A 19,278-nucleotide genomic window follows, 5' to 3' on the forward strand; every position below is an offset into this window, starting at 1 on the left:
TTCACAATAATCTTTGATATTTTGAGTACAAAGGATTACTTTTAACTCAAATATATCCATGAAAGCCCTCTTGGCCCAATGATTAACCAAAGGTTCATTAATGCTTCTATACCAAAAGGTCTAGGATTCGAGTCCCAGCTACTGCGATTTATTAGCAAATTTGCATATTAATGGAGACAAGTGTGCAGGAGGTCTACAACGATGTACAATTATAGTTGTTCGCCAAGATTCTACGCAGAGAAGATATTGAAGGTGTCCATCAAGCGCATGGAAAAGAAGAAGAATGTGTCGTCTCTCTTGGATCTAATAAGGGTCGGAAGGAATTGTCCGTGGTAGAATCGTCTATGTAACAGTTCTCATTATTTATAATAAATAATAAATCTAAAACGGCAAAAAAAAAACCAAATATACCCAAATGTATATGAATTACTAAAACAAATGTAGTATATTCGGATTAATAATTTTTATTTTTGGTATTTGAGGTATTACAAGTATATATCTTATATTTAACTTTTCATACTATTGCGACATTTGACATTCACAAATGATTTGTCCTCCTTAATAGTAATTTTATTTTTATATAATCATAATATATAAAACTAGAGAATAAATGAGATTGGTTTACCTTAACGTATTCATAACGTTAACGTATCACCAAACCAGATTGTAGAATTAAATCTGATATAACATATATTAATATAAGATATAATATATTATAATACTTATTTTATATTACTTTTTTGATATATGATTTTGTCTTATATTAATAATTATATTCATGTTATTAACACACAAAATTTTCATTACATTTTAAATACTTATATAATATTAACTTTTATTTATAGCAATAGTACTGCTCTTAATGAAATTAATTAACGAAATAAAGAAAATAGCCCCAAATATAAGAAATGAATTTAAAACAAAAATCAGCCCAAAACACTAAATTTTGTAACGTTTGGTTATTAAAATCCCACACTAAATTGCTTATCTTTAAGCTAACATTAATAACTATTGAAAACCATACAATGAATTCTTGTGAAGAATCAAAACCAAAATTAATGCCTTTTAACGTTGACTAATAGCAATAAAATAGTATCATAATCAAAGAAAATGATGTCTTTTTAAAATATAAGTAGAAGTAATGAAGACATTGAAAAGAAGAGAATAAATGAGATTGGTTTACCTTAACTGTGGCATATTGTAGAATTAAATCTCCATTTTATGGCTTATAATAAATAATAATAATGGTGAGAAATAATAGAAAAACTATTTATAAATAGCAATGTTTCATGCATAACAAAACATCAAAACTATAAAACCCAAATTATATTCTGATCCACAAAATTTTCAATAGAAAATATACTATACACATTATGCTATGACCAAATTCCGGCTCCATCGCAAACCATTAACCACTTACGTCCCAAAATCACAACACCAGAAAATTTGTTTCCGTCAATATTGAAAATTATAGTATTCACATGTTTCTTACTGCACGAAAAAGGTAAATTGTTATTCTTATCCTATGCAAATTTAACATGTTCTAATTTTAAATCAGAAAAATCCTCTAAAAGTTTAACTATTAGTTACATTTCTTTGTTCTCCTTATTTTAACTTTTCGAATCATATTAACATAGTTTTTGTAACATAAATATCTTCTCTTTAGCTTTTTTTTTACAGAAGAAGATTTTTGTCATGTGTCAAAAGTTGATCATGAATTGGAGAGAAGTAGTAATGATTCCTTGATGAATTATCGTAATGCCAATAGTCGTTGCCAATAGTCAATAGACATTGCATTACCAAGCATTCTCCACAGAAAACATGTCTTTTACATAATCTAGGGTAGAAAATATTTATACAAATTTTTCATCCACACACAAATCTACATTATGGTATCATAAAATGCTAAATCTTTTCATCAATATAGACAGTTTAAGTTTTACTAATTGCAAATCTTAATCAAATGTCTAGCGGCATGATCAAAGCTGATGATCATAAGCCATGTCCTCCATCACGATGTCGAATAACACTATACATGAAATCGTGTGTCGTGTGAAACATAGATCATAACATTCTTAACCAAGACTCAAGCTAAGCTCCATCTCAGAACCTTGTGGGTTAGTTACATTTCTTTTTCTAGTACCATATCATTTGTATAAAATGTGCCAATAGTTATTAAACAAAGAGAAATACATAGAATATATTACATATTACATTACAATACATATATATGTATGTGAATCCAAAGCTTGTAGAGTAAAAAACAACAAACGATCCAAAAATGAACGATGGAGTGCGTGGAGCTAAGACAAAACTCCAGTGGTGTGTCTCAACAGTACGGACAAAACAGACTTTGTCCTCAGGAATCTCAGAGAGCATAAACTATCTCTCCACTACTGTCAACATCAATCTCAGATTCGGAATCAAAGTCATCCATGTCATCGTCTAGATCAAGATTATCCGCCATGAAATCATCGAGGCAACGATTACGAACAGTCGGAATCGTAGCCTCCGATATTATCTGCATAATCGTGTCAAGGCTCTGCATTGGCTGCTCAGGCTCTTGAAACTGACTTCCCATTCGGTTCTCATCCATCAAATCACCTGGTAGATTCTTCAAGAACCATTTATCGGATGTGATCTCCGGAATAGTGATTCTCTGCCACATTGGATCTCTCAGTTTGTCTATTTAGAACTCAAAGAACAAAGTTTTCTTTGAAATGTAAAACTTACTGTTGCCGGATCAGCCACGAAGATCCTCGATATTAGATGGCGACATTCTGGTGAGAGGTGTAAGTCCTCTGGGATCGAGTATGTGACACTAAGGATTCTCTGCGTTTTAAAATCAGTGGAGAAGCAAACATATACAATCAACGTTTGAAAGATAATGAGTTTGTGAATGATGATGAATGAGACAGCAAGAACAATTGAAAAACATTACTTGTATTGTCTTTCGATAATCTCGTGGCTCCTGTGGATCCTCGAATGGATAAGCTCCAACCAACATTACATATAATGTTACACCGCAAGACCATACATCTGCAAGCTGGAAAAATGTAACACCAGCTATTTCAGAGGACAACTCAAAGAATATTTGTGGTATAAACAGTCATATGGATAAGCTGGTTTGAACTCTAGACAGAGGAATTGGTCTCATGGCCTTACCTTGCCATCATATTCCTGTCGAAGAAGAATCTCTGGTGCAATGTATGCAGGAGTACCAACAGTTGACTTTGGTTGGGAATGAAGAACAGAAGACTGAAGAAAAGAAACGCATAGTTAATACTTGAGCAGAAATCAAAGCGAAAACAGACACTTAGTAGGAAACACATGTAGGTAAAGAGCATGAACGATAAGAAGCACAACGAGGAATCACAAGATGTCCCCCGCTGTTCTGCGCTTGGCCATACAGTAGCATATATAAACTTAGAATTCAGAAAACAAACCTTGAGAGAAATAAATAGTACCTTGGAATAACCAAAATCACATATTTTCAAACGAGGTGCCGGACTTCCATCTAACAATGTATTTTCCAGCTTCAGATCCCGATGGCATATTTGCTTCACAGGAAAATCAAACACAGAATTAAAACCAGAGTGGTATACACGAGAACGAGAAAAGTTCAAGTAAGTTGCAAGAACACTGCTCTGCGTACCATTGCATGACAATAGCTAACTCCAGATATAAGCTGCTGAAAGAAGAACCGAGCCTATACATAAAAAAACTTAAAGATCAGTAGTCACACATCAATACCACAACACAGTACGATAAATCAGAATCCAAACCTCATCTTCACTAAACCGTCCGGCATTACAAATCCGCTCATAAAGTTCTCCACCAGCAGCATATTCCATAACAATAGCCAAATGGGAAGGCGTCAAAATCACCTAAACCATTACAAAAACACACACAAAACAAACTCTAAACCACACTGACTTAATACACAAACACACACAGAAGAAACATCAAGGTGTATTATATTATACCTCTTTAAACCTAACAATATTAGGATGTCTCAATGATCTATGATTGATAATCTCCCTCTGAACATTTTCATCAATCTGCAAAACAACCATAAAAAAAAGTATCATCATTTATTGAGAAATATCAAAACTTTTCAAAAGCATTTAATCATAGTAACAGTAAGTAACCACCATTAAAGACACTAGATCAACAAGCTCTAAAAAGGAAAGCTACTAAATCTGGAAACTAAAAATAATCGATCATCAATCAATCACTAAAGCCTATAAATATCAAATCTTTTTTTCATTCAAAAAAAAAAAGACGAAACCTTTTCTCCTCTCTCGATGTATTTAACAGCAACAAGCTCCTTGGTGACTCTATCGGTCATGAGACGAGCAACGCCGAAATTACCAGAGCCAATATCTTTAACGAAGTCGTAACGATCACTGTCGTGCATAATCGGTAAATCAATCGGCATAATCGGTGAATTAGTCGCCGGATCCATTTTTTCTGATTCTTCTCTTCCTCTATTGCTCTTCCTAATCACATCAGATTAAGTCGAAGAATCTTCTGGAGTAGCTGGAATCTAGAAGAAGAAGAAGGAGAAAAATATCTAAGGAAGGATATGAATTTGGGGGAAAAAGATGGATCAACGACGAATGAGAAAGACAAAGGCAATTATTGGTCGCTCTCTAAGTTAGATAAGAGGAGAGAGATGTTTGCAACGACACCGTTTTCTTTGTTTTAGTTATCTGATTTGATACGACAAAGGCCGCCGCGTTTTGGTGATTTTTTTTTTTTTTTTTTCAAATATTTTTTTTTTTGGTTTTTTTAGGTATCAATATTAATTTTACTGTTCTATATTATCAACACAATTTGGTTGCTCCTAAAATTTGTAATTGAATGAGTACGAATTGTGAGGTGAGTAAATTGTTATGTCTTTCTTAAATTAATTATGTGAATGTCTCATGTATATATGTATTGTTTTACCTTCACTTGTACTTGTTTACTTCCAAAATATCCCAACTTTATGTGGGTGATTGTGGTCGTATTTTGAGCCAAGTCAGAAATTGTTTTTGTCACGAACAAAAAAAAGCTTCTTATAGATCATATAAGACGTTTTCACGTACACAGCAATGTTACATTAACCTTTTTCTAATTTTATAACTCTTGTCTAGTCGTTTGTACATAACTACAAGTGCACCTTTATTATTTTGTTATGGCAGAGTGTAGTTCTACACAAGGTCCTTGTTGAATGTTGGAGTATTTGTAAAAGAAATAATCAAATTGACTAAGGATCCTGATTAGAAATGTTAAGGTTTACGGCTTGAACTGCCGCTGAGTTTATTAACGTAAAGATAGTGATGAGGCAAAAAGTACTTTTTCGAATCTTAAAAACCAAAAAAAGCTCCGTTACCGGGAATCGAACCCGGGTCTCCTGGGTGAAAGCCAGATATCCTAACCGCTGGACGATAACGGATGTTTTGTTAACTAAAAACAATAATTGTATTTATATCTTAATGTAGTTATACAAACGACTAGACAAGACTTAAAAAGATTTTAAAAGCTTACCATTGTTATCAAGATTCAATATGATAATGATTAATGTAGGTTAAAGCATGGTCCAAATTTTTGATAAGAACTTTTGTCACGGTAACTCTCCTCATCGTGCTGCATCTGCGTCTCTTGCATTTGAGCGCTTTGTGTGGATGCAAAACGTTGAGCCTCGTTATACAACTGTTGACCCGTTAAACAACCACCGTTATTAGGTGTGTGTTCCGGTATCATCATAGGATTGTTATGCATTTCCAGATTCGTCATCGAAGGTGGTGGCACAAATGTGGGGACGATACAGTAAGAGGCAAGTTCGTTCTTGACGATCGCGAGTTGTTCTTCCAAGTCTTTAATCTGACTAAGGAGGTTGTAAATGATACCCAGACAGCCATTGACCGGATCATTGGCTTGAACTTGTGCCTCCCAAGCGAGCGTGTCCATGGCAAATTCTCTTTGGCATGGGTGAAGACTGTTGATAAGTGTAGCCACATGGCTTGCTCCAAATACCTTGTGAACCGCTTCGTAGTTGTCCAGTTTAGTCGAGGGGAAGTAAGGCGCAAACACACAATCTTCTGTGCATTTTCTCCTCAGGTGCTTGCATGCCGCGCATGGTGTCGATATTTTGTCCATTTGATGAAACATCATAATCTGTGAAAGAAAGAAAGAAAATGTAATTGTACATTTTTGATCATTTCTAGAATATATACAAAATACATTTAAATATAGGATATATCGAAATACATGATGTAATTTTTTCCTTTTAAACTGAATCAAACAAACATATTTACAGAATCTTTTTCTTAAACACGAAAATCCGAAACATGAAAAAAACAAAAACAAAAGGGAAAATCGTATGCCTAGGTCTATACACGAACTGAAAAAAAAAAATCACAACCTACGAATTTTTATGTGAATTCTAAACAGTAAAGAGATTAAGGTTTCTAAATAATATAGTAATCAGAATAGCCAATCAAAATCGTGGATTGCGTTGTACTGCACTCAAATATGTTAGAGAAGGTGTGAAGATGAAAACACAAACCTCAATGCATAATAAGAAGATGAATCTAATCAAGCGAATATCACCTGATTTCTAAACCCTATATATTAATAGAGATAAAGAATGGATATAAAATGAAATCAAATCGGTATTTATATGAAAATAAAAAAGGAAGATGAATAGAGAGATTCAGTTTTTAACCTAAACACAATGCTTCTTCAAATTCTATTCCCTACTTGTAAAATGCGTTTTGAGAAAGAACCTAAAATTGATCAACACAGATTTAGGTCAAAATTTCCTACCACGCAATTTTACTTATATAGTACCAAAAAATATTCAGGTTAGTTAATATTTTTGAAAAACAAAATCTAGATAAAACTGAATTCATGATTATCCAAAAACAAAAAATATATATATTAGCTTCCAAAAAAGTAACCAATCAAAATCAACATATAAGATTTGATATCTAAATTTTAATTAATTTAATTTAATTAGAAAAACGAAATACATTATTATTTTCCAAAAAAGTAACCAATTAAAATAAACAAATTAGATTTGATATCTAAATTATCATATTAATTTTTTTATTAATTATTATAGTTTACCTCTCATCTTTATATGATTCTAATTTTGCAAAAAATAATATCATCGTTATAAAAAATAATTAGAGTTTTTTTCGCATATGCCATAATTTGAATTTTTAAAAACAAATATAAACTGTTCAATACATAAAAAAATATTATAACAGTCAAAAATAGATTTAAGAAAACTTTATACTGAGTAACGGGTCATCATTTGAATATTTATATTCAATTTCATACATATTATTTTGAAAGTTATAATCTTATATACAATAATAATTAATAACATATTAGATTTTTTTATGTGTATGATGTGATTCAATTTTTAATACAAGCAGGAAAATTCTAGAATTGACGGGTTTAGATCGATATTAATACAAGATGGTATACTACAGGTGAAACTCTAAAATTAACAATTAAAATACAAGTGTATAATCTTAAACACTAAACAATATAAATAATATCAACAAAACATATACAACTCGCAGTTTACTATACATTTAAAATCAAATAAAATAATATTATCTATTTATAATTCATCTTTACAATAAAATTTTTTAGTTTAACTAAAATATAAGCCTACCTGCGGTATACCGCAAGTTAATATATAGTTAGCTCAATATCATTGTAATAATTAAATATTATTTGCTTCGTTCCAAATATTTTATAAGAAATTTAGCAGAGTTTTACGTATTTGCTTTGGCCTCTCTTCAGCTACAGTTAGAGATCCAGATATGGCGGATGCAGTAGCAAGATTTTTTTATGTTACTATTTTATTTCTCTATACATGTTTCCATGAAATTAACCAACTACAGTAAAACCTCTATAAATTAATAATATTGGGACCAAAAAAATTTATTAATTTAGAGAAGTATTAAGTTATCGATAAATTAATTAAAATTGTACAAATTTTGTAAATTCTTACAAAAATTTGATATAAAATGAAGTTTTTTTTTCTTATAATCAATAATATTTATGAAACAAATTACAAGTACAAATCAATTATTAAGTTTAAAAACAATACAATTTTTTTTGATGTTGTAAAATATTAGAATTGAACATACAAAAAAATTAATAAAAATTGAAGAAAAACAATGTCATATTTTATATATGATATTTATAATATATATTGGTAAATTTATATTATTATTAATTTATATTATTGATGGGACCATATATTTATATAAGATTTTTAAAAAAAAATTAGAATCTTATTAATTTATCGAGTTATATCAATTTTTATATTGATCTTAATTCGAGACTGGAATAATTAATTAATTTATAGAAATTATTAATTTAACGGGTATTAATTTATAGAAGTTGTACTGTAGTATGTAATAAAGTTTGTTATTGATTTTAACGTGAGAGAGGAAAAAAAACGTAAACATATTTGCTTCGTTCGAACAAAGGGCAAGGCCCATAAACAAAATCTAAGTAAAGCCCAGTTAGTGTTAATGTCATATCAATGGAATTGGTTTCTCGTCGTTGGATGAATCTAAAGCAATTGTCAGATTTCAGCATCTCCCATGGAGGAATCAAGATTCGAGTATGCTTCTTCTTCTAGCTTCTTCTCGTTATTTGCATCTTTGATCGTGTTTTTGACGAAATCTCTTTGTTGGTTTTACTACAGTTCTGAAGATGTTGATTATGCTGAGATTGTTGTTGTTCGTCATGGTGAAACATCTTGGAATGCCGAGAGAAAAATCCAGGTAAATTTAACAATAATGGAGTTTGTATCTGTATCTTTGGAATCGAAACTTGACTTAGAAATCGTAAATTTTGAATCTTTATCTTGTATTTAGTAATGATTAGCATCTTTGTGAATGTATAGTTATTGGGAATTTTGATTAGAGATGTTGAAATGTGGTTATAATTTGGTGTTACAGGGTCATTTGGATGTTGAGTTAAATGATGCAGGAAGACAACAAGCACAAAGAGTATGTGTTATCTTTTGATTGTGTTGTAACCTTAATCATCATGATGCCTTTTAAAACATTTCTTTCATTTGAAATGAAGGTTGCAGAGCGGTTATCGAAGGAGCAGAAGATATCTCATGTATACTCTTCTGACTTGAAGAGAGCCTTTGAGACTGCTCAGATCATTGCTGCTAAATGCGGCAAGCTTGAGGTAGACATCTAAAGACATAATGCTATGTGTCAAACCCACTAAAGTCTTCACCTTTGTGCTTGATTTTTAGTAGAGGGATCTAAGTTTTGAAGCTGAATCCATATGACTTTCTAGACTTCATAGAAGTTTAACTACGAATAATGGTTGTCTAGGTGCTTACCGATCGTGATTTGCGGGAAAGACATTTAGGAGATATGCAAGGGCTTGTGTATCAAGAAGCTTCGAAAATTCGCCCGGAAGCTTACAAGGCTTTTTCATCTAACCGCACAGACGTTGATATTCCAGTAAGATAAGAAGCTTAGTTATATGAATGATGCTTGGTTTCTGTATTCAACTAACTTTTGCTTCGTTTATGTGAATGAAGGGTGGAGGAGAAAGTCTTGACAAACTTTACGATAGATGTACAACTGCATTACAGAGAATCGGCGACAAACATAAAGGTTTCTTCCTCTTCTCTGTGTGTTTCTTTCTCACAGTTTACTACACTGCACATATGTTCTAAGTATTGGTTTCTGTCTACTTGGTGGTTGATGAAGGTGAAAGGATAGTAGTAGTGACTCATGGAGGTGTGATCCGATCTCTCTACGAAAGAGCTCGTCCAAGTGCAAGAAAAGTTGAAAAGATACTCAATACATCGGTCAATGTGTTCCGTTTATTCGACGGAGACAAATGGACCATCCAAGTTTGGGGTGATGTGAGTCATCTGGAGGAAACCGGCTTCTTACAATCAGGTTTTGGTGGTGATAGAACCTCTGGTTAGAGAGATTCTATACTCTTAGTCTTCTTCCCCTTGGAAGAGCATTTATGTAATTTAAGTTTCACTCCATAACTTTTCAATTTTTAACATTTGACCCCATTACTTTGATAAAGTGATTTGGGAGGATTGATAAAGTAAATTGCTATAAATTTCTACAGTCAAATGTTATATGGTTCACTAAGTACATTGAATCCAAAGCATTCGTGATTATATTAATAAGGTTTAGTTTTCAAGAACGTGTTGTCTGAATAATTTGGACTAATGGCTAAATTAATCCCGAAAAATATGCTAGCCGAAGAATAGACGATTAACGACTAACTAAGCATATAACAAAATCAAGAAGTTTGCTACGATTATGACTAATCAGCTATACATTTTCTTTCAGAAAAATATGAGACATTGAACAATGAAAATAATCAATATTGGAAATGAAATAAGGTTCTTGAAGGGGACCAAATCGTGGTGTCCCAAATGACCTCTATGTAAGATACCGTGTGTTGGAGTTTGGGAATAGAAACATTGAACAATGAAGTGTTTAGTAACTTGACTAAACTCTAAAACCAAACTATAGTGTTAAGTGTTAACCTTCAAATAACATTGGGATCATAATCTTAACTTTTTCTTATCTTGGAGATTGAGAAAGAGATCTTGTCTAATTGACAGAACCACCACTGGAAATACCCTTTTTATATTGGCGCAATCGCTATCAAAAAGAAAAAGGGAGAAAGGTACGTTGAGTCCATTTGACCATATAGTATTATTGGCCCCAGAGCACTTTCTGATTTTGGCGGCAATGGTACAGGGGTAAAAATGGCAAAAACATAAAAAGTTGAAACACCAAGTAGAGATGTGTTATTTTCCTAAGCTCCATGATTGTCATCATTAGGAGTATATGAGTATCATGTTGTTGCTTTCTTTATCGATTTTTTTTCTTCCGTAAATGAAGCCTAGATTAATTAATATCTCGACTTGTTATGTGAAATTTATAATGGTTAAGTATATCTAATGAAAATTAGAGTATTATGTATGTGATGATGTTGTAAGCAAAATAATAACGTTGAAATCAATGTTGTGGCTAAAATGAGAGCAAGAAAGATTATTTTTCTATGTATTGGTTCTATTGAAGAAAACATGATCAAGAATTCAAGATTATGAAGCTCTTTGTTCAACAAAAAAAAAAGATTATGAAGCTAGTGAAAGTTTTTTTGGCATTGAAAACAAAATAAAGACCAAGACAAATGTAAGAGTATAGCGGAAACGTGGAAGAAGATAATAAAAAGGGTGGCCATATTTTTTTTTGATGATTGCGGTGCACCATGCGATAAATCATAATTTATACATCACTTTACATATAATTTTTCCTGTACCATAAGATTTGAGAAGTTGACTTTGGATTCTTTAGTGGGAATGTCGATTAAATTTATTCTTCCCTTCTTTTAATGAGAAGGCACAAAATTAAATAAAGAGTAAAAGTCTATTCAAAATTCTTGGATCTTGTTACAATTTTGTTTCTTCTCTTTATTTTCTTCTATATTTCTATGCTATAAGTGATCTGTTTATCAAAGAAACAAACTATAGGTTCATAGGATGTTAAGTTCGATCGTGCCACTAATTTAGTCACCTTGAGTATATGATTTACTCACGTATTACACACAACCTTGGCTTAGGATTGTTTTTAATTGCTATCACAAATTTAGTCGATTAATTTCAAAACTGACGTTATATTATTAGGATCACTTTAGTACCGACGTTAAAGTATTTCAAAACTGACGTCAAAAATGTTTTTTTTTTTTTTTTTTTTTGTAGTGGATAGATTTTATCAACCACAACTTTCCCAACTTTTATACAAGTTTACATATCAAAAATACTATATTTATCTACATTTATTCCTAAATAAAATCAAAATATTTTATTCTTTTGCCACACACTTACAAGATATCATGGATGCAAACATTATTTTTCTGCATTTATCGTATATAGATGATAGTTAATAACACAGTCACAAACTGAAACTGAAACCTCTAACATTGAAATATTAAATATGGATTTATAGATAGTATTTTGACAACCAATGAGTTTTCTCTTATCAATGGTGTTCGAATGCATGATCTTGAAAATTTACTATTTTTAGGTGATCATGTGAAGGGTTTCGGTTTGATGAGCTATTCAAAAAAACGAAAATATATTCAAACTGATTACAATAAAATAGGGAACATAAAAATTTCATCAACACATAAAAATCTTATAGAGAGGGATACATAATGAATATGTTTACCACTATACGTGTGCATGCATTTGAAGTATCAATAATACGAATATATAAGTGGGTAAAAAATGATAGCTAGCTGCAAATTTTGAATTGGCTTCTCAATGTGTCGGACGCAACAAGCAACAATTTAACAAGTTTCATATTCATCATCATACGAATTATAAAAATACAACATAATCATTAGTTTCATTCAGTCTCACGTTGTATTGCTTTTAGTTTACATTAAATTAATTACACTAAACCTCAAATTAAACATTTGAATGAATCTTTTGCGCCTGTAACGTAGGCTAAGATTGTTTTAAATTGTCAAAACCGTGCAAGTAGCAGTTATTTGTTGTGTTTAATCTCACGTGAGAGAAGTTAACGTCGTTTGACCAATAACCATTAACGAATTGAATTACTGACGTGTCGTAGTGGAACTTGAAAAAAAAAAAAAAATAGTGATATAATGACGTTTTTACCCTTGAAGTGAACATAGAGAAGGCACAGCTTTATTTGTCGAGGAAGCATCGAAAGAGAGTCCCCACCACAAATCCAAATGGCAATAGCGTTAATTAAGGAAGGAACAAACCTACTTCTTTACTATTTACACTATTTATTTCTCCATTATTTAATTTATTAGTAAGTATTAATTATTTATCTAGCTGGACCACCAGACTCTTTTATGGGTCCCACCTTTACCCACCACGAACATCTTACGTCGACCTCCGATTATTATTACATCACATTTTCTCTATACTTCTCTCTTGAAACCTAAAACCAATAGTAGAGAACAAAATAGTTTGAATTTCTGTGACATGTTCCAAGTTTTATTGCTTCTGTTCTGTGTATATACAAGTTAATACGAATATCAAAGTTATAGTCTTCAGAGATCGCAATTGATAAATTTGTTGTTATCTATTGTTAATAGTGGGGTAATCATGTATATTATTATATGGACCATAATGTTATAAGGCAATATTAATACCGTCGGACCTGAGAGTGTCCATACCATTTAAGTTTGCTTTTTTAAACGATATCAGCAGAATAACTTGAAACTTATAATTTAGGGTCCCGATCATTTATTGGTTTTAATTAGTGTCATCGTTTACATTTCCATATAAATTTTTTTGCATTGGTTATAGATTTGTAATTGATAAGAAACCGGTATCAAACTATCAACTAAATAAAATTTGAACTCGTTAGAAACTGCTGAAAATAACAACTTCTATTATGTTGCGATGTTTTATGTCCTAGAACAATGTAAAATACAGAATTAAAAATTGAAAACCCTACTTCGCTTGAATAAAAATCACAAAAAAAAATTATAAAGAAAAGTAAATAGTCTAACAAATGGAAAAAAAAAACAAAACGCTAGATTCCAATTAAAATCCATAATATGAAATTATGATTGGTTAACTTAATATTAGTGGCCTTACCAAACAAAAAAAAAGATGACCTGAAATGAAATCTAATGCACATTCAAGAGTTGGCAGGATTATAAATGCATCTGTATATGTATAATAATACAATACCCTGTCAATGTCTATTAAATTGTTCCAATTAATTTCTCCTCCCAAAAATAACTTATCCAAATAAACAACTATAATCAATGAAGTTAGTTAGCCTTTATTTTCATGATGATTGTGATAATACCAAAATTCTTATCTTCATACCAAAGTACACAAAATAATTCACACTCTATAGTCTATAGTATAAATTTGGCAAAATTTCACCGAATTCTCCTATTTTCTAGCTTCGGCTTTGTCTTTTTATATACACGTATTAACTATAGTCACCAATAAAAAATTAATTAAGTTAAACTGATTAGGAAAAAACACTAGTTAATTGTGTAATTAGTAGTTTTGTTCAATGTTGTTAATTAAAAAGCGAACGTATCGTCGTTTCTCTTTTTAACTCATTCTCTTTGGATCCAAATCTTTCGCTTTGGAATTCGCCATTGACAAAGTACTCAATTCCAAAACAAAGAATAAGCAAACAACAACAATTTTCACTTCCTTCAAAAATTATAAAAATCCAGTTTTTATCTTTGCAAGATTCAAAAGTTTGAATTTTTACTTGTTTTGATTTCTGGGTTTTGTTTGTTTTTTGATTTCGGTAATGATACAATTGAGATTTTGATTTCGTGTGATGTTGAGAGATTCTTAAATGGGTCTATGTACTTCGAAACCGAATTCATCTAATTCCGATCAAACTCCGGCGAGGAATAGTCCACTTCCGGCGTCTGAATCCGTCAAGCCTTCGAGCTCTTCCGTTAATGGTGAAGATCAGTGTGTAACAACAACGAACAATGAAGGCAAAAAGTCTCCGTTTTTCCCTTTTTATAGTCCAAGTCCAGCTCACTATTTCTTCTCCAAGAAGACTCCGGCGAGATCTCCGGCGACTAATTCGACTAATTCGACTCCGAAGCGATTCTTTAAACGGCCGTTTCCTCCTCCGTCTCCGGCTAAACATATCAGAGCTGTTTTAGCGAGAAGGCATGGTTCTGTGAAGCCTAATTCGTCGGCGATCCCTGAAGGTAGTGAAGCTGAAGGAGGTGGTGTTGGATTGGATAAAAGCTTTGGTTTTTCCAAGAGTTTTGCGAGTAAGTATGAGCTTGGTGATGAAGTTGGTCGTGGTCATTTTGGTTATACTTGTGCTGCTAAGTTTAAGAAGGGTGATAATAAAGGTCAACAAGTCGCGGTTAAAGTCATTCCCAAAGCAAAGGTTAGTGTTTCTATGGTTTGTTAGTGACGAGATCTGGTGAATTAGAGATGATATTTGCAGAACTATTGAATGTGATATGTCCTGTTTGGTGATTGTGTTGTGTAGATGACGACGGCTATTGCAATTGAAGATGTGAGAAGGGAAGTGAAGATATTGAGGGCTTTGTCTGGTCATAACAATCTTCCTCATTTCTATGATGCTTATGAGGATCATGATAATGTCTATATAGTGATGGAGTAAGCTCACTTTTTGCTCTAACTTATCAGCTTGGGAATTGGCATTATTAGCGAGGCTTAACAAGTGTTTCTGTCTCTGTTGGTTTAGACTATGTGAAGGAGGAGAGCTTTTGGATAGAATACTTTCAAGGTAAAGAGGTTTTAGCCACTTTAGAAGTAGGATTGTTTTGGTATTGTTTTTACTGAACTTGGTGGTTTTTAATATGCAGAGGTGGGAAGTACACAGAGGAGGATGCAAAGACCGTTATGATACAAATATTGAATGTGGTTGCTTTTTGTCATCTGCAAGGCGTTGTACACAGAGATCTTAAACCAGAGGTACTAAAAGCTCTTTATTGGTACTTATACATTTGATGTTCATTGCAATCTTTATGAAGTTCACTTAAACTGTTTGGATCAGAATTTTCTTTTTACCTCAAAAGAAGACACCTCTCAATTGAAGGCAATAGATTTCGGTTTGTCAGATTACGTGAGACCAGGTAAAGCCCTTAGATTATATGCTATATGTAAACTTAGATTCCAGAACCTAGAGACCAGCATTTGCTTATATGCGTTGACAATTGCATTTGCAGATGAGAGGCTCAATGACATTGTTGGTAGTGCATACTATGTAGCACCTGAAGTTCTGCATAGATCTTACAGTACAGAAGCTGATATTTGGAGTGTTGGTGTGATTGTATATATTCTATTGTGTGGAAGCCGACCGTTTTGGGCTAGGACAGAATCAGGAATCTTTCGTGCTGTTCTAAAAGCTGATCCAAGTTTTGATGACCCTCCTTGGCCTTTGTTATCTTCAGAGGCAAGAGATTTTGTAAAGCGGTTGCTAAACAAAGATCCGCGTAAAAGATTAACAGCTGCTCAAGCCTTAAGTAAGTGTAGAATGCATACAAAATTGTTTCAATGTGAAAAGATTTGTAATCTTGTTTATTGTTTCAGGTCATCCATGGATAAAGGACTCAAACGACGCAAAGGTTCCAATGGATATTCTGGTTTTCAAACTTATGAGAGCTTATTTACGATCATCATCTCTCCGTAAAGCTGCATTAAGAGTGAGTGGATCAGTTTTTCAGTATTTCTACTTAAAAGGTCACTTTGTTTTCACTTACCGTTCGCCATTTGCTTGCAGGCTTTATCGAAAACACTTACGGTTGATGAACTGTTTTATCTGAGAGAGCAGTTTGCTTTGTTAGAACCTAGTAAGAACGGAACCATAAGTCTAGAAAACATCAAATCAGTAAGTTTTCTATCTTCCGTCCTGTTTCAGTTTATCTTCTGGTATGTTTTGGTTAACATCATGACACTGGCTCGAACTCTCTTTGTTAGGCTCTGATGAAAATGGCAACAGATGCGATGAAGGACTCACGTATTCCAGAGTTCTTAGGACAAGTAAGAGCCTTGATTCTTTCTATTCAATGTTTAAACCATACAGTTTGACTTGGTGATTGAAAATCTTATTGGACCATCTTTGTAGCTGAGTGCTCTTCAATATAGAAGAATGGACTTTGAGGAATTCTGTGCAGCGGCATTGAGTGTTCACCAGCTAGAAGCTCTTGATCGATGGGAACAACACGCTCGTTGTGCTTATGAGCTTTTCGAAAAGGAAGGGAACCGACCAATCATGATCGATGAACTCGCTTCGGTCTGTCTCTTTTGCCTCTTTATACAAGTCTGTTTAAAGTCTTTGGAAATGCTCAAATTAACTCATTGGTTAAACTTACCTCAGGAACTTGGTCTTGGCCCTTCTGTACCGGTTCACGCAGTGCTTCACGATTGGCTTAGACATACCGATGGGAAGCTTAGCTTTCTCGGATTTGTGAAATTGCTACATGGTGTGTCTAGCCGCACGATCAAAGCTCATTAGAAGGGTTTTGAAACTTTGAATGATATGTATGAAATTTGTCTGAGCTCTAAGGTCTCATTCTCCTAGGAGTTATAATATGTGGCTTTTGACTTTTGTTATGAAAGCTGAGAAGCAAAGATTATAAAAAAAAATGAGTGTAGCAAAAAAAGAGAGAAGTGTGTTAGTTTTGTAGAGAATGATATGATATTTTCCCCAAATTTGGTAACTTATGACGATTGATGATATTTCTGACATTTTTAGATTTTGCTTTTTTTGACACCAATCTTATTTCCAAATTTTTTTCTCTATCAAATTATTATTTTTCAAAAAAATCATAATACTATGAGTTTGATGATTTCAAATTCACATTCGCTGGACATGTGCCACAAATGAAGTTAGTGCTTCCTAGAGAATTGTGCTCTCCTCAAGAAACTCACTCTACATTTGGATTCTCATTCAACAAAAGATGAAGTCGAGAAACTCCTCAAAATCCCAAGAGCCTCTACCAAATGTGAGGTTGTCTTTTATGAATCAGTTTGATGTAAGAAGTTCTTGCTACACAGGAAATGCATGTCTAGATTTTGAAGGTACTTTTGTAAGAAATCATGTTTTCTATGCAATCAAGTTTATTACTCTCTTGCTTAGACCATGTACATAGGTGATTTATTTTGGGTATCAGTAGCCCAAAAATTATATTTTAATAGATCAAACCATGTATTTGGGCCTGATCCGTATAATTGTACTGATACCTTTGATACTTAGTATCAGGTGATGTGGCAGCACACGATTGGTCAGCGTTTTTGCTCAAATCAGAGAAAGAAAAAAAAAATCTTTTGTAATCCTATGTTTTAATATATTACTTTTTGATTTTGCAAATTTTTTTTTTTATATATTTAAACCGATCTCACCAATGCAAACACATTTTGTAGGAGTATCATAAAAATCTCAAACAATAAACAAACATTATAAATAGTACTAAAAAATTCTTTATGATACTAGGATCAATTATGGGATTGGCACAATAAAGTGTGGTATTGTAAAATTGGGGCCTTTCTCAAATGCTTATGGGATTAGGCACTTCTAAATAATCAAAATACGGATTTAACCTTTTATTACTTTGTTTACTTTCAAACCAAAGAGATATGAAGATCCCGAGAAGCTTGGATTGATGGTGAAATGAGAAACCAGAGATGAAGAAGATGATCGAAAGGCTTATCATTATTAGGATTTGAAATGATTTTGTTGTTTGAATCGAAGTTTGTGTTTGATTTGAGAAGAATTAATGGTGGTGGTGGATGAAGGGGAGATGAAATTATGGGTTGACGACATGATGGACTACGGTGGCGATGGTGAGCCGGTAGCACCGCCGTACAAATACTTGTGTATATACGCACATATCTACACATATAGAAGGTGAAGATTGGGTTTGAGTGGATTTGCATGATCCGATGTTCAGAAACTCATCATCACCATCAAAAACTCATCATCACAATTTGGTTATTCTCTAAAGTTGAAACATTTGGGTTCCTTATGCAGTATCTTTTTAGGGTTTAGTTTTCTTACATCAAAAACCAATTAATTGTTTATTGGGTTCATCAGACAGTCGTTGGTGGCGGAGGGATTGTTGGTGGCGGAAGGATCGTGAAGTCGAAAGAAGAAGAAAAGATGTGTTGATGGAGCTAAATTACAGGGGTAAATTAGTCAATCTCATTCACAGAAAATGCTTTATCCTGTTAGCCCTTTATGAAAATGCTCAATCCCTAATTTTTGGGCCATAAAGTACCCATATATGTAATAGCCCCTATGATACTATATGAGTATCACCCATATACATGCTCTTATATTTTTAAAATTTAATTCTCTTGAGAAGGTTTTCACTCTTTTCTTATCTTCCTTAAACATGTATAAACAGTAAGTACTAAATATAAATAAGATATTGAAAACACAAGCATTCTTAAACCAAACATAGAAATCATGTGTCGCATTTGTTCCAATATATTTAAGGGCAACCGAGATTAGATGTTAGTATCGCAACTTTAGAACATTTTGATCTAAAGTTGACTTTACGCTTTCCATATTCTACGCTTACTCTTTTTCTATGGGTGTACAATGTTGGCTATCGACAAGAGAAGTGAAGAAGACAAGGCATTTAGCAGTCCCTCAAATTTGCAATACAAAAAAAATGATGGGTTTTGGGGAAAATGCAAAAGTCATCGTGTATGTTGAATAATATATAATTTTTGTATTT

General features: G+C 32.7%; 5 protein-coding genes and 1 non-coding gene across 9 annotated transcripts; 3 read left to right on the forward strand and 3 right to left on the reverse strand.

Moving 5' to 3' along the window:
• Window positions 1-2,007: 2,007 nt before the first annotated feature.
• Window positions 2,008-4,738, reverse strand: SNRK2.2 (SNF1-related protein kinase 2.2). 2 transcript variants are annotated; one of them, NM_114910.3, is made up of 9 exons: window positions 4,292-4,738; window positions 3,987-4,061; window positions 3,786-3,887; window positions 3,656-3,709; window positions 3,468-3,560; window positions 3,166-3,258; window positions 2,942-3,046; window positions 2,734-2,832; window positions 2,008-2,659 (listed from the first exon to the last, which is right to left on the reverse strand). In NM_114910.3, the coding sequence occupies exons 1-9, from the start codon at window positions 4,466-4,468 to the stop codon at window positions 2,369-2,371; spliced, it is 1,089 nt and encodes a 362-aa protein (NP_190619.1). In that variant the 5' UTR covers window positions 4,469-4,738; the 3' UTR covers window positions 2,008-2,368. The 2 variants fall into 2 exon arrangements, with proteins under 2 accessions (NP_190619.1, NP_001190047.1); NM_001203118.1 differs by having other exon boundaries at window positions 2,158-2,659; window positions 3,447-3,560; window positions 4,292-4,721.
• Window positions 4,739-5,371: 633 nt separating this feature from the next.
• Window positions 5,372-5,443, reverse strand: AT3G50505. Its single transcript has one exon. It is a non-coding gene; the product is annotated as a tRNA-Glu (tRNA).
• A 7-nt stretch (window positions 5,444-5,450) lies between these two features.
• LBD28 (LOB domain-containing protein 28) lies at window positions 5,451-6,609 on the reverse strand. 2 transcript variants are annotated; one of them, NM_001339472.1, is made up of 2 exons: window positions 6,557-6,609; window positions 5,451-6,165 (listed from the first exon to the last, which is right to left on the reverse strand). In NM_001339472.1, exon 2 carries the CDS (start codon window positions 6,160-6,162, stop codon window positions 5,566-5,568), a length of 597 nt encoding a protein of 198 aa, NP_001319720.1. In that variant the 5' UTR covers window positions 6,163-6,165; window positions 6,557-6,609; the 3' UTR covers window positions 5,451-5,565. The 2 variants fall into 2 exon arrangements, with proteins under 2 accessions (NP_001319720.1, NP_190620.1); NM_114911.4 differs by lacking the exon at window positions 6,557-6,609 and having other exon boundaries at window positions 5,451-6,187.
• A 1,908-nt stretch (window positions 6,610-8,517) lies between these two features.
• AT3G50520 (Phosphoglycerate mutase family protein) lies at window positions 8,518-10,238 on the forward strand. The gene is made up of 7 exons (NM_114912.5): window positions 8,518-8,641; window positions 8,726-8,804; window positions 8,982-9,032; window positions 9,112-9,222; window positions 9,375-9,506; window positions 9,587-9,662; window positions 9,759-10,238. The coding sequence occupies exons 1-7, from the start codon at window positions 8,622-8,624 to the stop codon at window positions 9,980-9,982; spliced, it is 693 nt and encodes a 230-aa protein (NP_190621.1). The 5' UTR covers window positions 8,518-8,621; the 3' UTR covers window positions 9,983-10,238.
• Window positions 10,239-13,900: 3,662 nt separating this feature from the next.
• CRK (CDPK-related kinase) lies at window positions 13,901-17,709 on the forward strand. 2 transcript variants are annotated; one of them, NM_114913.4, is made up of 11 exons: window positions 13,901-14,954; window positions 15,060-15,190; window positions 15,279-15,320; window positions 15,400-15,508; window positions 15,591-15,669; window positions 15,763-16,059; window positions 16,127-16,239; window positions 16,317-16,424; window positions 16,514-16,576; window positions 16,662-16,829; window positions 16,914-17,709. In NM_114913.4, exons 1-11 carry the CDS (start codon window positions 14,397-14,399, stop codon window positions 17,049-17,051), a joined length of 1,806 nt encoding a protein of 601 aa, NP_190622.1. In that variant the 5' UTR covers window positions 13,901-14,396; the 3' UTR covers window positions 17,052-17,709. The 2 variants fall into 2 exon arrangements, with proteins under 2 accessions (NP_190622.1, NP_001190048.1); NM_001203119.1 differs by having other exon boundaries at window positions 14,105-14,954; window positions 15,591-16,059; window positions 16,914-17,337.
• Window positions 17,710-18,312: 603 nt separating this feature from the next.
• On the forward strand, window positions 18,313-18,808 carry AT3G50540 (uncharacterized protein; the record flags this gene model as incomplete). Its single annotated transcript, NM_114914.2, has 3 exons — window positions 18,313-18,387; window positions 18,487-18,553; window positions 18,630-18,808. The coding sequence occupies 3 exons, from the start codon at window positions 18,313-18,315 to the stop codon at window positions 18,806-18,808; spliced, it is 321 nt and encodes a 106-aa protein (NP_190623.2).
• Between the last annotated feature and the right edge of the window lie 470 nt (window positions 18,809-19,278).

The sequence above is a fragment of the Arabidopsis thaliana genome, chromosome 3, assembly GCF_000001735.4.
Source record: "Arabidopsis thaliana chromosome 3, partial sequence".
In the NCBI taxonomy this organism is placed as follows: Eukaryota; Viridiplantae; Streptophyta; class Magnoliopsida; order Brassicales; family Brassicaceae; genus Arabidopsis; species Arabidopsis thaliana.

What these genes read in the sequence shown, in the direction of transcription:
- SNRK2.2 (NM_001203118.1), bottom strand. Translation starts at nt 4,468, where the DNA reads ATGGATCCGGCGACTAATTCACCGATTATGCCGATTGATTTACCGATT. An exon ending in ATATTGTTAGGTTTAAAGAG is followed by an intron (nt 3,888 to 3,986) that starts GTATAATATAAT and finishes GTAATGGTTTAG; the next exon opens with GTGATTTTGACGCCTTCCCA. An exon ending in GACAGGAATATGATGGCAAG is followed by an intron (nt 3,047 to 3,165) that starts GTAAGGCCATGA and finishes ACATTTTTCCAG; the next exon opens with CTTGCAGATGTATGGTCTTG.
- CRK (NM_001203119.1), top strand. Translation starts at nt 14,397, where the DNA reads ATGGGTCTATGTACTTCGAAACCGAATTCATCTAATTCCGATCAAACT. An exon ending in AATGTCTATATAGTGATGGA is followed by an intron (nt 15,191 to 15,278) that starts GTAAGCTCACTT and finishes CTGTTGGTTTAG; the next exon opens with ACTATGTGAAGGAGGAGAGC. An exon ending in TGATCGATGAACTCGCTTCG is followed by an intron (nt 16,830 to 16,913) that starts GTCTGTCTCTTT and finishes AACTTACCTCAG; the next exon opens with GAACTTGGTCTTGGCCCTTC.
- LBD28 (NM_001339472.1), bottom strand. Translation starts at nt 6,162, where the DNA reads ATGATGTTTCATCAAATGGACAAAATATCGACACCATGCGCGGCATGC.
- AT3G50520 (NM_114912.5), top strand. Translation starts at nt 8,622, where the DNA reads ATGGAGGAATCAAGATTCGA. An exon ending in GAAGACAACAAGCACAAAGA is followed by an intron (nt 9,033 to 9,111) that starts GTATGTGTTATC and finishes TTTGAAATGAAG; the next exon opens with GTTGCAGAGCGGTTATCGAA. An exon ending in CTAAATGCGGCAAGCTTGAG is followed by an intron (nt 9,223 to 9,374) that starts GTAGACATCTAA and finishes ATGGTTGTCTAG; the next exon opens with GTGCTTACCGATCGTGATTT.